The sequence below is a fragment of the Hyla sarda genome, chromosome 4, assembly GCF_029499605.1.
Source record: "Hyla sarda isolate aHylSar1 chromosome 4, aHylSar1.hap1, whole genome shotgun sequence".
Taxonomy (NCBI): Eukaryota; Metazoa; Chordata; class Amphibia; order Anura; family Hylidae; genus Hyla; species Hyla sarda.
In genome coordinates, this window is record NC_079192.1 from 238,324,547 (window position 1) to 238,341,461 (window position 16,915).

Here is a 16,915-nt window from a genome sequence, read left to right on the forward strand (position 1 = left end):
ATCTCACTTGTTATTTTGTCGTACTTTTGCAAAGCTAAGGTATGAACTTTAATGCTAAAGCATTGAGAGGAATTTACCATTAATCGACGAACAAATATTTGGTGGGATCTGCATATTATTTATACAACAGACACAATTATTGTCACCATGCACCAAGAAACCTACTGTTTGCGACAGATTTGTTTCGCCACATGCCAAGTGGGAATTCTAATGAGCTCTAGTTTTGGACATATATATTAATTGTATGAACAAAAATGATTTTTTATCTTTAGGCGCACACTTAAAAACAATTGGTATTATAATAGCCAGGTTTGTGGTGAATGAATTGTGAACAAAGTTTGGCGCACAAGGGACAATGTTTGCGCACAACAGGACAAATTTTGGTGCACAACTTGCCGTAATAAACATAACACAAAAAATGTGTACAAAATTACATCTTGTGTATCTGAAACACCACTAACTACAAATCTGACAATTTTAGTAAAATTACACCCGTTGTGTCTTCACCTACTGTAAAATAAAGGTTAACCTACAGTATGCTGTAGAGCCCTGCGCTGGACTATTTTTTTAAATTAAATTCCACTACTGTTCCCTCCTGATGAAATTTTGACCATTACCGCCCACTACTGCTACATGTGTCCCACTCCCGCTCGCTACTGCAACGTGTCTCCAATCCCGTCCATTCTTGCAAACATTCTGGGCTACTTATGGTGGCTATGTTGTTTCTCTACTAAGCAGATATGGCATTCTGGAACCTGGGAAAGCTAAGTAAGTCATTATGCACTCTCAGGTACATAAGCCATGCAGTACAATACATTGAATTATGTTTGGACAGGAAACTGTTGGGCACTGAGGACCTGAGTCAGACAGTATATGGTGGCATCCTCAAGTATTATATAGGAGTACGTATGGCACACATGGCATGCCATTATCTTTGAACAGGGCACTGGTGGACACTACATGGAGTAAAGTCAAGTAGTGTATGATGCACCCCAAAAGTGGCTGTGTAGTGTACCTGCCTGTTCCTTGAGTTAACTAAAGTCAGAAGTCCTGTTGACCTTTGGGGTGGACTTGAGCGGTTCACAGGAGCAGTACTGTCACCGCCTGGTCACCATACCACTGCACTCTAAACGCCAAGATGAAATACACTGATGCCAGGGAGGAGAGTAAGCAGAAGTGTAGCAAGGCATTGAACACTAAAGGCTGCACGCAGCATGACTCCTTGTGTCTAACTCCAAATTAGGGATAATTAAGGATTAGAGACAAATTTTATGGAAAGTGATTTCAGGTTTAGGGACGATTTTGCTGGGACATATAAAAAGCAGAGGGCTGGGGTATACTGAGTGCTCTGTGGAGCAGGAGTGTGCAGGATTTGTGGGACCAGCAGGCATAGAGTGTGATTGCCCGCTCCCGCCAGCATTATATTTGACACTGCCCGCACTTCAAAGGATAGGAGATAAGATATCTGATTGCGGGGGTTCCTCCACTGGGACCCCCACTATCCCTGTGCGGGCGGCAGGGTCGTGACATCACTGCCAAATCCCCTCTTGATGTCATGCCACGCCCCCTCAATGAAAGTCTATGGGAGGGGGCGTAGTGGCCATCACGCCCCCTCCCATAGACTTGCATAGAGGGGACGTGACGCGACATCACGAGGGGCGTGGTCCTGACATTACGACCCCACCGCCCGCTCCATACATTTGGAACATTTTGTGGCAGCGGTGTACCCCTTAAAATAAGAATATGTACAGTAATTGAATTTTCATAGTCTGTTAACTTACTGCAAAATCAATTCACTGTACCCAAAGAGAGTTCATCAAACTTTATAGCCATTTTAAATAGAATTTAATATCAGTGTGCTTAAAAAGAGCACCTAAAATAAATATTCAATAGTGTGAATGCTTCTACCAGCATTTTAATCTAAAACTCATTTTACATTTAGTCACATTAGATCACAGTTGTCTCATCTCTACAATTTATTCCATTCATATATGTGTAGGGCTCGTTGAAATATTGACATGGGAATTAAGGATTGGCATGTTAGCCACAAGCAAGCCAATGCTCCTATTTGAATGATACATACGTGCCCAATTTGACCACACAAGCTAAATTGCAGGGGTCCAGGTCATAGTACAAGAAGACAAAAGATAACTTCTGGCCAATCAGTAGACACAATGTAAATATATTATAACAAGACACAATCATAAAGCTCTAGATTTAACATGAGCAATATTGGTTTAACATGATCAGTATTAATCTAGAGATAAGTCGTGGGACACATACTGTTACTGTACCTTGCAAGATCTGCCAAATTACTTTATATTCACGAACCTGTAAGGGCATAATGTATCTGCAGTGTGTTATGAGGTTATGAAGCTATTTTATGAACCTTTGGTATAACAACATATTGGCCCTGATTTACTAAAGTCCAACTGACTATTTTTCTTGGTTATTGCGCCTAAATTTTAGTAGCAACGTCTGTGCGACTATTTCTGCGACCAAAGTTTACGCCGCACAACCGACACTTTAGAAACCACTCGGAGTGTTTTTTTTTCTCTCTGAAATGGCCGTGTTTTATGCAAAAATGGGCGTTTTACCGACAAAAAACAAAAAATGCTCGGAGTAGTTCCAAAATCACTCGAAAAAAGTGTGAGTTTGCCTCGCACAATAACTGACAGCCAAGAGGCCGAGTGAAATTCAAAAAATGGAGTGATTTCTAACAAGGGACTGTTTGCTATTGTGTGAAAGTAACTTGTTTTATAACCTGAAAACATTTAGTACTGGTAAACACTTTTATGAATAAAATATTGAATGCTTTTGTGATAGTTAAAGTTTAATTTTTATTTTTTTTAAACACATTTGCAATATTAGGTTTAAATCAATTTAACACCCAAGCTGATAAACAAGGATAATTGTTGTAATGTTTGAAAAATTATAACACATGAATACTTTTGATTCATGGAAACATTTTTAAACAAACAAATCTAAACCATTTTGACTCACACAACTAATTTCTTTAGCTCAGAGTTTGTGCGACACAATTGACTAGTGCGACACAAAAAAAAAAAAAAAACTGCGACACAAAAAAAAAAAAAATGTGTGACAGAATAGTAAATGAGCTTGAAAAAAAAAGATTAACGATATTGAAATCACTCCAGAATAAACACTCCACTCTTAGTAAATCAGGGCAAATGTGTGTATGTGTGTGTGTGTGTGTGTGTATGTGTGTGTGTGTGTGTGTGTGTGTATGTATGTGTGTGTGTGTGTGTATGTATGTGTTACGCCGAGCGCTCCGGGTCCCCGCTCCTCCCCGGAGCGCTCGCTACACTCTCCTCACTGCAGCGCTCCGGTCAGATCCACTGACCCGGGGCGCTGCGATACCGCCTCCAGCCGGGATGCGATTCGCGATGCGGGTAGCGCCCGCTCGCGATGCGCACCCCGGCTCCCGTACCTGACTCGCTCCCCGTCGGTCCTGTCCCGGCGCGCGCGGCCCCGCTCCTTAGGGCGCGCGCGCGCCGGCTCTTTGCGATTTAAAGGGCCACTGCGCCGCTGATTGGCGCAGTGGTTCCAATTAGTCTGATCACCTGTGCACTTCCCTATATCACCTCACTTCCCCTGCACTTCCTTGCCGGATCTTGTTGCCATCGTGCCAGTGAAAGCGTTTCCTTGTGTGTTCCTAGCCTGTGTTCCAGACCTCCTGCCGTTGCCCCTGACTACGATCCTTGCTGCCTGCCCCGACCTTCTGCTACGTCCGACCTTGCTTCTGTCTACTCCCTTGTACCGCGCCTATCTTCAGCAGCCAGAGAGGTGAGCCGTTGCTAGTGGATACGACCTGGTCACTACCGCCGCAGCAAGACCATCCCGCTTTGCGGCGGGCTCTGGTGAAAACCAGTAGTGACTTAGAACCGGTCCACTAGCACGGTCCTCGCCATCCCTCTCTGGCACAGAGGATCCACCTCCTGCCAGCCGGCATCGTGACAGTATGTGTGTGTGTGTGTGTGTGTGTGTGTGTGTGTGTATGTTCCAGCATCACGTCCAAACAGCTAAAGATATTATCATGAAACTTGTACACATGTTACTAATATGTCAACTATAAACATAGGATAAATAATTTAACCCTTACCTACCACCATTTGCGAAGTCCAATGCAAATCTATGGGAAATGTATGTTCCAGCATAACTTCCGTACGGCTTAAAATATTTCCATAATACTTGGTTACATGTTACTTATATGTCAAATAAAAATATTTAATAGTTAAATTAACCCTAACCTACCCCCTTATGTGAAGGTTGGGGTTTTTGTTTCAAGTCCCATGCAAGTATTTGGGACTTCTGGTACCTTACTCCACAAGCTCCGCTCTGCATCTCCTGGGAATGCGTCAGTCCGGCTGGCAAGCCACACCCTCCACGCATGCCATGCCCCATCTTGCAAATACACACCCACCCTTTAAGCAACAACCTTTTTATTTTCAGCTTACAATATCTTCATCACAACTCAGCCCCTCCTGAGGACTGGATGTGATTAGAAATGGGGATCGAAATGAGGACAGGATATTGGGACGGGATATGAGGACGGTATAAAAGGTAGGGATATGGGGACAGGATATGAGGTTGTGATATGGGTACATGATATAAAGATGAGATATGAGGTCGGAATATGAGGAGGGGATTTGGGGTCAGGATAGGATATGAGGTTGTGATGTGAGGTCGGGACATGGGAACAACATATGGGGATGGGATATATGAAGATGGGATATGGGGTTGGGATATGAGGACAGGATATGAGGTTGGGATATGAGGAGGGGATTTGGGGCCAGGATAGGATATGAGGTTGTGATGTGAGGTTGGGATATGGGGTTGGGATATGAGGACGGGATGTGAGGTTGGGATATGAGGAGGGGATTTGGGGTCAGGATAGGATATGAGGTTGTGATGTGAGGTAGGGACATGGGAACAGGATATGGGGAAGGGATATGAAGATGGGATATAAGTTTGGGATATGGGGTTGGAATATGAGGAGGGGATTTGGGATCAGGATATGAGGAGGGGATATGGGGTCATATCCTTTGTTGCTTTTCCTCCCCCACAACGATTAGGTAGGAAAAACCGTGCAGCGCCGGGTACACAGATAGCATTGATATATAGTATAATGACATAATATCTAAAGTATATTGTTATGAACTTATTATACACTGCTCAAAAAAATAAAGGAAACACTAAGATAACACATCCTACATCTGAATGAATTAATTAACTAAGAAATCATCTTTACATAGTTGAATGTGCTGACAACAAAATCACACAAACATTATCAAAGTAAATAAAATTTATCAACCCATGGAGGCCTGGATATGGAGTCACACTCAAAATCAAAGTGGAAAACCACACTACAGGCTGATCCAACTTGGATGTAATGTCCTTAAAACAAGTCAAAATGAGGCCCAGTAGTGTATGTGGCCCCCGCGTGACCATATGACCTCCCTACAACGCCTGGGCATGCTCCTGATGAGGTGGCGGATGGTCTCCTGAGGGATGTCCTCCCAGACCTGCACTAAAGCATCCGCCAACTCCTGGACATTATGTGGTGCAAAATGGCATTGGACACATGGACTAAAGCAACCGCTAACTCCTGGAAGTCTGTGGTGCAACATGGCGTTGGTGGATTGAGCGAGACATGATTTCCCGGATGTGCTCAAATGGATTCAGCTCTGGGGAATGAGCGGTCCAGTCCATAGCATCAATGCCTTCCTCTTGCAGGAACTGCTGACATACTCCAGCCACATGAGGTCTAGCATTGTCTTGCATTAGGAGGAACCCAGGGCCAACCGCACCAGCATATGGTCTCACAAGGGGTCTGAGGATCTCATCTCGGTACCTAATGGCAGTCAGGCTACCTCTGGCAAGCACATGGAGGGCGGTGTCCGGCCCCAAAAGAAATGCCACCCCACACCATTACTGACTTACCGTCAAACTGGTCATGCTGGAGGATGTTGCAGGCAGCAGAACGTTCTCCACGGCTTCTCCAGACTCTGTCATGTCTGTCACATGTGCTCAGTGTGAACCTTCTTTCATCTGCGAACAGCACAGGGCGCCAGTGTCGAATTGGCCAATCTTGGTGTTCTCTGGCAAATGTCAAATGTCCTGCATGGTGTTGTGCTGTAAGCACACCCCCACCTGTGGACGTCGGGAATTCATACCACCCTCATGAAGTCTGTTTCTGACTGTTTGAGTGGACACATGCACTTTTGTGGCCTGCTCAAGGTCATTTTGCAGGACTCTGGCAGTGCTCCTCCTGCTCCTCCTTAAACAAAGGTGGAGGTAGCTGTACTGCTGCTGGGTTGTTGCCCTCCTACAGCTCCTCCACATCTCCTGATGTACTGGCCTGTCTCCTGGTAGCGCCTCCATGCTCTGGACACTACGCTGACAGACACAGCAAACCTTCATGCCTCAGCTCGCATTGATGTGCCATCCTCAATGAGCTGCACTACTTGAGCCACTTGTATGGGTTGTAGACTCCGTCTCATGCTACCACTAAAGTGAAAGCACCGACAGCATTCAAAAGTGACCAAAACAGCCAGGAAGCATAGGAACTGAGAAGTGGTCTGTGGTCACCACCTGCAGAACCACTCTTTTATTGGGGGTGTCTTGCTAATTGCCTATAATTTCCACCTGTTGTCTGTTCCATTTGCACAACAGCATGTGAAATTGATTGTCAATCAGTGTTGCTTCCTGAGTGACCACATCCCTCATCATCAGGAGCGGTGGTCATGTGCATTGGTGGTCGCTAGGACAAGTGGGACCTGTTGTGGAGGAGAGTGTCCCTAGAGTGCAGCTGGTTGGGACTGTTTGCGGCTATCTGTTTATGCTAAAGGATTATCTCTGACTTCTGGACATAAGGCCTAGATGGTGGAACTTTTAACCAAGGAGGAGTGATAGAGTATTTGAATTGTCTTTTGCTTCTCGGGCATTTTTGTACAACTAATGATAGTCCTGCTCCCTAGTTTTGGCTCTTAGCTGGATAGCTCTACCCTTATCTATGTATAATCATACTACAACAGCGACATCTCTGGAGAACACATTGTTTTGAGTTTACCCTCCATATATCTGTGAGGTCGGCTATCTAAAGGGACATACTTGTTCATGAATATTTTGGAACAATAATGAAGGTCTGAAAACACATCACGGCAGTTTTCATCGACAATAAGCAGAGCCGAGCTCTTTCTGTGTATTAACATGTATATGTTCTATATGTAGTTATTATGTGTATGTGCATTTTTGTCCTAAAGCGACTACTTTAATTGCTTGTATACCCATGAACCGTATGTTCTTTCATTGAATTACGGGGAAACGCGCCGGGTGGGTGAGGCATGTATTACAGGGGATTGTCCCTATTACTATTGCACTTTGTGAAATAATTGATATCTACTGTTTTTTATGGGGATTTGTGTATGTTATTCTGTAATAGGAAATTTTTGTAATAAAAGGTTTACAATTTAGCTATTGTTATTCCTGATTTGGTTGCTTCCTGAGTGAACAGTGTGATTTCACAGAAGTGTGATTGACTTGGAGTTACATTGTGTTGTTTAAGTGTTCCCTTTATTTTTTTTTTTGAGCAGTGTAATTCAATCACTAGCTTAAGGATCAGTTAAAAAAATAAAAAATAGTATGGAGAGCTTTGAACCATACGCAATGTTACAATAATACAACTTCAATATATTAAAATGTATTTGCATGATACTTTATTGAGCCTATACTTGTAGTTTGTAAATTAACTAAGCTAACATTTTCAAATAACTACTGGGGAATGTATGTTAAACCCAAACCACTTAGTGTAAAGGAGCGTAACTATAGAGGGTGCAGAGGTAGCAATCATACCGGGGCCCCGGGGCCTAAGGGGGCCCCAAAGCACATCTGCCCCAAAAGAGACCAGTACTATAATTGGCACATGGTGCCCTGTTGGAGATTTTGCATCGGGGCCCGAAGACCACAAACCACTAACATTATTTCTTTGGCTTTCAAACTCCAGATGCCCAGTCTACATAATAATTTTCCTACTTTCTTTTTTAGGTTTTATATGACTAATATGTTCTACCCTGGATCTGCTAGAAACTGGTTCAAATTACAATCTGTGATGTTAATTCCCAATGAAGATATGCTGGGGAATGCCTCCTTTTCTACAACCTATGCCTCTACACCTGCAGAGTACTCCTATCATTGCCAGAAAATAGGGACAAGCTCTGCGTATGGTGAGACATTAGTTCCTTCCAATTCTCAGGCACGCTACTGGACAATATTCATTTCGGAGTTTCAGGTGAGTTCATACTCAACATCCAATGACAACTAAAAACAGCATGAACTTGCACCCTTGCTCATCATGACAATGCATTTTACAACAGTATATTCACTTTGATCAATGTGCAGTGAATCTTTATGCGGAAAAAAATGTCTAGGCGTGACTATCTGTGCAGGCAAGTGACTAATGATTGATAAAGGGACTGTAAAAGTTTACAAAAACACGGGTGCTTTCTCCTAGAGACTCCTGTCCAGACGTTATATCACATCTGGTATTCCAAACCAGCTCTATGGAAGTGGACAGGGCTGAATAGTAATATATTTTAAGAAGAAAGCATCTATTATATAATCCCATTCAAGCCCTTTAAGCAGTAAGCAAACCATATATGTGCATAAGATGTATTAACCATTCTGGCAAAGCATGAGTGCTAGATAAGTTTACATCCTTTCTCAAAGAAGTGCAAATAGATAAACAAATCACAGTGACAAGTTTAGCAGAAAGATAGATTTTTTATATTTTATCTAAAAACTTTTTTTTTTTTAAATTCAACACTTCAGAATATTTAACTCTGAAGATAATTTGTGAAGGTTCCAATAAATGCAATATGTAATTCTTCCAGCGGTGTAATATTTAAATCACATTGCGTAACGGTTGTCACTTTGTTATTCTGCTGCATCTTTGATATCTTATTAGATGACAGTTGCTAAGCCTTTTACCATGCTTTTTAATGCAGACTTGTATTAAGGATTTATTGAATACAATAAAGGTCAGTGTAAGTGCACTGATATCATACACAGGTTTTGATGGTGTACTTGGAGTGTACATGGACCAAATTTTTTAACTGGCGCAAGGCATGTACACATTTTTAGGAAATTACACTTCAAAACACCACTTTGTATGATTCAGAAGTCACACGTCTTTAATCTCTTACCACTGCAAAGTGAAAATGCAGCAGTGTGTACCTTAGTAATTTTAGTCAAAAACACTTGAGCAAAAAGTTGCATGCTTTTTGCACATGGGCAACAAATCTGCAACAAATTTGTACCAAAAAAGAGTGTAAAAAGCTTGATAAATGTCCCCCAATGTGTCATAAAGCTCCCACAAAATGAGTGTTTTTTTTTCTTTTTTTCACATTAGTACAACATATTTCCAACATAAAACATAGATGTCTGATAGGTGGGTTCCACCTCTTGGATTTCAAACTATGAAAATAAATTAAGTTTTATTGACTCCAATTTTACAAACAAACAATGTGCTCCATCAGTAACATCAAGGGGAGGAAGTTATCATTGGTTTTACTTTGTTTTTTTGGTGTATATTTTTTGTACAATTTGTCACAGTTGCTGTTTAGAGACACTTCATTGCAACTTTTAACTTTAGATGTTTTTTTTTTTCTAAAATTGTGTAGCTATGCCACTGTCTGGTTAACTTTTTGCAGTGGTCATGAATTTATCATGTGCGATTTGTCGCATTTGTAAAAAAAAGTTTTGGCACAGTGGTTTAAAAAAATTTACAGAAAAAGTGTACTAGCACCATATTTATCACATGCCAGGCAACCATTTAATATGTTTGACATATGTACACAATACCACCACACAAACTAAGGGTGCGTTCCCACATGGCGTATACGCAGCGTATTTCACGCTGCGAAAAATTTACGGCAACAGCGGGAAATACGCTGCGTATTCCTTGCTCACTATACACACAGGGCTTTCCGGCGGCAGCCCTATGTGTGTAGTGAGTTTTAGAGGCGGTGCCGTGGGCCGGTGTGACTGTGACGCGTGGCTTCGCCTCCAAAACTCACTGCACACATAGGGCTGCTGACGGAAAGCCCTGTGTGTATAGTGAGCAAGGAATACACAGCGTATTTCACGCTGCTGCCGTAAATTTTGTGCAGCGTGAAATACGCTGCGTATACGCCATGTGAGAACGCACCCTAAAGGTGTAAAATCATGCACCTACACAAATCTTGATAAATGCCCCCAATGTGTTCATATTTCCTCAAAATTTGTGCCATCAATAATGACCATATACAAGTGCCATCCATATACTGCTATTACTTACATTTTTGCTTAAATCTAAAGTCTTAACATTTAAAGCATCAAAATGAAATGCAAAAGTTTAATGAAGAAATGAAGGTGTCAGGAAAACATTTATAATCAGCTATTACAACACGTCAAACGTGACATTTTTGTGTTCTTTGATATCCGCATACACATGGCAATGTAAACACTGCAGTTGTGCTCTGTCTCCTTGTGGGTCCGTTCGTTTTTCTTTTTTGCACCGAACAGCCCAAAAACAGATCAGGAACATAACTGACTCCACCACATCCGTCGGGGATATGGTTTACCAGGGTTTAGCAGAGAAAAAAAATAGTGTATACACAATTTTTTTCTCAGCAAAACCCCTGTCATTTTGATGGAATTCTTAGACCATTTTGATGGAATTATTAGACCATTTTCCCAATTTTAGCTTCTTATTAGCTTCCTAAAGCTATTTTGCTCTCACACAGGCAGTGTGGCATAGAGCTCTGTGTGGAGTAGAGTCTGTGTGGAGTAGAGCTCTTTTTGAAAAGTTGCATTTCATAAATATGTCTAAATTGTGATCAAGTAGTAAACAATTCCTACAAAATTCAAATTCATTTATCAATAAAAGTGGGCATTAGTATTAGAGCGTATTGTCACTTTAAAGTGTTACTGCCATTAGTTGTAAAATCTCCAAAAATGCTTAAGCTAATGTAGTAATGCATATTTTTACATGTATAATGCCTTATTCACTTCTCTAAAGGGCTGCTCACTCTCCCTGCAGCTTTGCTGGAGGCTGGGGGCGTTCCTTTAGAAGCATGACAACTTGCTCCTTTTTCTCCCTCCTCTCTAGTCACATGCCCTGCACTAGAGAATACCATGTCTACAGTATAGGGTGCAACTCTACAAGAAATTCATTTATTTTGCGTCCATAGAGAAACACATAAGTGTGAAGGAGCATAACTATAGAGGGTGCAGAGGTAGCAGTCACACTGGGGCCCTGGTGCCTAAGGAGGCCTCAAAGCACATCTTCCCAAAAGAGACCAGTACTATAATTGGCACATGGTGCCCTGTTGGAGATTTTGCATCGGCGCCCAGAAGATACAAGTTATGCCTCTGTAAGTGTGCATATAAAAAAATTAATTGATGTAGTACCTTGTATGGGTGGTCAGTGTGCCTGTAAATCACTGTCCTCTGTAGATACTGCAGATATCTGTCTCCTTCTAACATGGTTTAGCTGCCACTGCTGAGTTCATTGAGGCAAGAGAGTGAGCAGTGACGGCAGATAACCCCACCCCCCATCACCAAATCCAACCATGTTTGCTGTTGTTAGGACAGATCAGGCTAGGAGACCAGGTTCTGATGACAAAATGAATGAGACAGAGACCCTAGAGGCATTTTTTAAACAAGTTTTCCACATCTTTAGCTAACAATTTTTTTATACAATATATTTAGAGATGAGCAAATCGACTCTGACGAATCCACATTCATTACGAAGTTCATGGAAAATTTGATTTGTAACAAATGTGAATATCCCCGCAATTCTATTGCGCAAATCATTTCATTAAACTCCATTTAGTGCAGTCCAGGCTCCAGGGCATCTAAAATGGCGGATCCACATGTGAGGACATGGGGCAAGGAATCCTGGGAAGGCAGGAACAAGGGTAGGCTGGATGACCCTGAATCACATGCAGGATGCAGCCTATTAGCAGCCAGTCACCCCTGTGATGTCACAGCCCTATATAATCGGTAGCCATATTGCGGCCAGTCACTTCATCCTTACACTGTAGAGAGATTCATAGGAATAGACATTCCTGTGTGTGTTACACAGAAAAGCTTTTCCCAACAGCGATTTACCTCCTAGTCAGGTCAGCGTTCTGTTGGACAGAGAGGAGTTTGCTTGTCACAGAAAAGCATGCTTACTGCAGCGATCCACGTCCCAGTCACTGTCTAAAGCGTTTTATTATAGAGAGGATCAGAGAGCAGTGTGTTGCACAGAAGAACAGCAGCAATTCAGCTCAAGCACAAATCCTGGCTAGAAGGACTGATAGGGAAGGGAGTGAGAATGAGAAAGTGCAATTTTGGCTGAAGTGCACAGCGACTCTGTGCTGCAGCACTGGTGTCAACTGTTTGTGTTATGCACAAAAACTTTTTTAAGCGTACTTTAGCACATTTTTTCTGCCCTCATAAGTGCATACCACATACCTACATTAAAGTGTTGTTCCATTTTTTTCCTGATAAAGTCTCAAGGGTCTAGATACTGTGAAAAGGCAGCCAAAAGTACTCACCAGCTGGTGTTGTACACAAAAACTTTTTTAAGCGTACTGTAGCGCATTTTTCTGCCCTTATAAGTGCATACCACATGCGTACATTAAAGTGCTGTTCCATTTTTTTTCCTGATAAAGTCTCAAGGGCCTAGATGCTGTGAAAGGCCAGACAAAAGTACACACCTGCTGCTGTTCTAGACAAATACTGCTTTAAGCGTAGTAATGCGTATTGTACTCCCCTCATATACGCACTAAGTATGTCGGGCAGAGAAGTGCCAGGGCGTGCACAGAGGAGTGGCAGAGGCTTAAATTCATCAGGCACAGGCAGAGGTCGCAGCAGGGGCGAGTGGCAGCAGGAGTGGCAGCGAGAGGCCTGATCTCCCGGTACCAGCTAGCGGTCGTGTCTCAACCAGCAACCCATCTGCCCTCATCGATTGGTTAACACAGTCATCTACTTCATCACAAATGACATCTGATACCCACAGTCAACAGTCGGTGGGTTTCTCAGACACAACCCTCAGTTGGCATGGCCTGGGAGCAGTCCCTGTCCTCCCATTGCCTTTGTCCTATGCTGTTCCCTCCCCTACAGAAGTATCTTATGTCTAATAGAGGACAGTCAGCAGCTACTGCCCAGCCAACAAGTGGAGGAGACATCCGCTGCTTCCTCTGCTAGGCGGGCAGGTAGTGATGAGTAGAGTGACTTGGGAAGGGGTGTTGCCAGTGTTCCGGGTCCTGAAGCAGACACTGTTGAGGAACCTGAGTAGGACATCAGTGACGTACAGACACTTGTTGATGATGATGAATATGATCGCAATCGGGAGCTGGGTGCAGAAGGGGCTTCATCGGTGTCAGGAGAAGAGGGTTGCAGGTTGCCCGTGAGGCAGCAGCTCAGCCAGCAAGGTGGTAGCATGGTTGGCAGTCAGCATGGTGGAAGAAGTGAAAATTTTGGACTCAAACGTGCCCGGGGGAGACCACATGCTTTGCGGCAGCCTACCTTCCTGATAGGTAGTGGAACAGGGGTTCCTGGAGACGACGGCAGTAGCAGTCCATTAGTGCAGACTGTTGGTGGGAAAATCAGCTACTCGGCGGTGTGGCAGTTTTTCATCAAGCATCCGGCGGAGGTTAACATAGCCACATGCAAGATGTGTCGGCAGAAGGTGAAGTGTGGCCAAGGTCCCAATGTTGGCACCACGGCCCTGCGTTAACATATGCTGCCACACCATAAAACAGCCTGGGAGAACCATGGCTCCGATGTGGTGGTTCAGCCTGCTCCATCACCCAGTGGCACGCCGCTCCCTCTTTCAGCCAGCCAACGCTCCACCACATAAGCCGAAGGGAGCTGTGTGTCATACCCACCTTCTGTCGATCTAGATGCTCCTGCTTCTACTTTTAGCCAGTAATTCCGCCAGCAATCCATTGGCGAAGCCATGTCCAAGAAACAGTATGCGCCCACTCATCCAATGGCGCAGAAGCTAAATGTGCTCCTGTCCAAGTTGCTGGTGCTGCAGTCCCTCCATTTCAAGTGGTGGACTCTGCACCTTTCAGAGAACTGATGGCTTGTGCGGAGCCGAGGTGGAGAGTCCCAAGCCGTCATTTCTTTGTGAAGATGGCAGTACCAGCCCTGCACAATTTTGAAGAGAAGAGAGGAAGAGAAGGTGGGCCAGTCCTTGAGCCTGTCGGTGTGTACCAAAGTGCATGGCAGCACCAACGTCTGCAGCTATAACTATGGTCAGGGACAATTCATGTCCTTTATGGCCCACTGGGTGAATGTGGTTCCTGCACAGCCACAACACCAGGTCATGCCGCTTCCTCCCTTACGCTCTCAGGTCGTTGGTGCTGTGATAGTGTGCGACTCAGCCTCCATATCCTTCACTGTGTCCTCAGCCTCCACTGCACAGACAGGGCACAGCTGTTCTTCACATGGTTTGCCTTGGCGAACGGAGTCACACAGGGGAGAAACTGCTAAAAGTCATTCATAAAGAAATCAGAGCATGACTTACTCCACGAAAACTGGAAATGTAAATCATGGTGACTGACAACAGGAAGAACATATTGTCTGTGCTGCGACAAGGAAAACTGAGCTATGCGCCCTGCATTGCACATGTCTTCAATATGGTTGTCAAGCGGTTCCTGAAGTGTTCCCCCCATTTGCAAGACATACTAACAATGGGAAGGAAACTTTGCATGCCCTTCAACCACTCGTACACCGCAAAGCACACCCTTCTTGAGCTGCAGCGTCAGAACGGTATCCCCCAACATAGTCTGATTTACGACGTTTCCACACGTTGGAATTCCACTCTAAATAGGTTGGACCGACTGTATGAACAGAGAAAAGCCATCACCAATTTCATGATGATCCAAGGGTACTCCCTTGTGTTACTTTAATGTCAACCAGTAGCAGCTCATACGTGACATCTGCCGTTTGCTCAGGCCCTTTGAGGAAGTCACATTATTAGTCAGTCAACAGGATTACGGGATGAACAACTTCATTTCCTACAACACATGTTGGAAACAATGGCTGATCAGGGCATTGGAGACATAGGGCCTACATTTCACGGCCACATGAGCCCTGTGGGGGCTGAACTGGAGGAGGAGGGGGTGGGCACAGTGGAGCACAGTTTAGTTTTCACGAAATGGGTGGTTTTTCTAGTCATCTGACAAGAAAGGAGGAGCAGGAGCAGCCAGAGGAGCTAGAGGGTTATGAGGAAGGCAAGACAGAAGACCCAGACACACTGTGGCAGTATGCAGTGGAGATGGAGGCAGGGAGTCCCTCCGAGTCACTTGCACAAATGGTACAATGCATGCTCAGTTGCTTGCATAGTGACCGCCGAATTGTGACCATTCGGCAGGGGGATGACTTCTGGCTCTTCATCTTATTGGACCCTCGCTTCCGGCACAAAAGGGGGGCCTCTTTTACACCCACTGAGAGGGAGGACAAAATGACCTACTACAGAGACATCCTACGTAGTCAGTTAGCCAATGCTTATCGGCGCCATCGTCCATCCTCTCGAGGGTCTGACTCAGGAGCCCTCTGTGCTCACCTTCCACTGCCATTGCTGCTGGGGGTGGGGGGGTGGGGGGTTGTGGCAGGAGCAGTACCAGCTCCATCAGCAGCAGACTGAGTCTACAGTCGCTGATGAGTAGCTTTCTTCACCCACATAGTGAAGCAACTTATCAGCAGCAGGTAGACCTGGAGCAAGACCTTAACCAGCAGGTGGTGGCATACCTTGATATGCCCATGCCAACACACCTTGAAGATCCGCGGGACTTCTGGGCAGCCAAACTTGATTTGTGGCCACAACTAGTAGAGTTTGCCCTAGAAAAGCTGTTTGCGCGGCCAGTAGTGTGCCATCAGAAAGGGTGTTTAGTGCACCCCAAGGAGTACTCAACACAAAAGCCAGGATTTCCACCCACCGATGCCTGATGCATCAGAGTATATTGACCATCCACAAATATGGATAGTGCCAAACAGGTTTAAGGTGCTGCTCCCCAGTTACAAACATTCCTCCGCATCAGACCTTTTTCTCCCACCTTCGTCACCGGGTACTGGTATTGCCACCCACTGCACCACTCTGTCATAGAGTCACTTTCAGGACTCCTGATGCTGCTGCCATCACCAATCTGTCTCATTCTTCCGCCATATGTTCTCCTCATGCTGCCGCCACCTCCAGGCTGTGCAATTCAGCTACTATATGGTCTCCTCATGCTGCCGCCTCCTCCAAGCTGTGTCATTCAGCCACTCTATGTTCTACTCATGCTGCCGCCAACTCCAGGCTGTGCCAATAGGCCATTATATGGTCTCCTCATGCTTCCGCCACCTCCAGGCTGTGTCATTCAGCCACTACATGGCTTACTGATGCTGCTGGGCCTGGGACATAACCTAAAAGTTTTTATGGTAGCAGTAGCTACCATTAATCTTCGATTTAAATTTAAGAATTCATCTTTTAATCTTAGGGATTGTGAAGCTCTATTGTTTCCTCATGCTGCCGCCAGCTCCAGGCTGTGTCATTCAGCCACTATATGGTTTACTGATGCTGCTGGGCCTTGGACATTACCTAAAAATGTTTATAGTAGCACTAGCTACCATAAATCTTCAATTAAAATTTGAAAATTCATCTTTTAATCTCAGGGATTGTGAGGCCCTATGGTCTCCTCATGCTGCCGCCAACTCCAGGCTGTGTCATTCAGTCACTATATGGTCTCCTCTAGTTGCCACCAATTCCAGGCTGTGTCATTCTGCCAGATTATGGTCTTCTCATGCTGCTGCCACCTCTAGGCTCTGTCATTGTGCCGCCATGTGACTCCTTGTTAGATTGGGTTTTGTGTTCATA

At 44.4% G+C, this 16,915-nt stretch overlaps 1 protein-coding gene across 2 annotated transcripts in view; it reads left to right on the plus strand.

The window, feature by feature from the left end:
• The window catches only part of LOC130366977 (V-type proton ATPase subunit S1-like), a 116,307-nt gene that overhangs the window by 97,466 nt on the left and 1,926 nt on the right, over positions 1–16,915 (plus strand). The window contains exons 10-11 of one of the 2 annotated variants that reach the window (XM_056569364.1): positions 8,068–8,311; positions 11,171–11,298. In XM_056569364.1, coding sequence (XP_056425339.1) covers positions 8,068–8,311; positions 11,171–11,188 — 262 coding nt within the window. In that variant the 3' untranslated portion in view covers positions 11,189–11,298. Of the gene's footprint in view, positions 1–8,067; positions 8,312–11,170; positions 11,299–16,915 lie in introns of those variants that run through there. The other variant, XM_056569363.1, reaches the window with a different exon arrangement.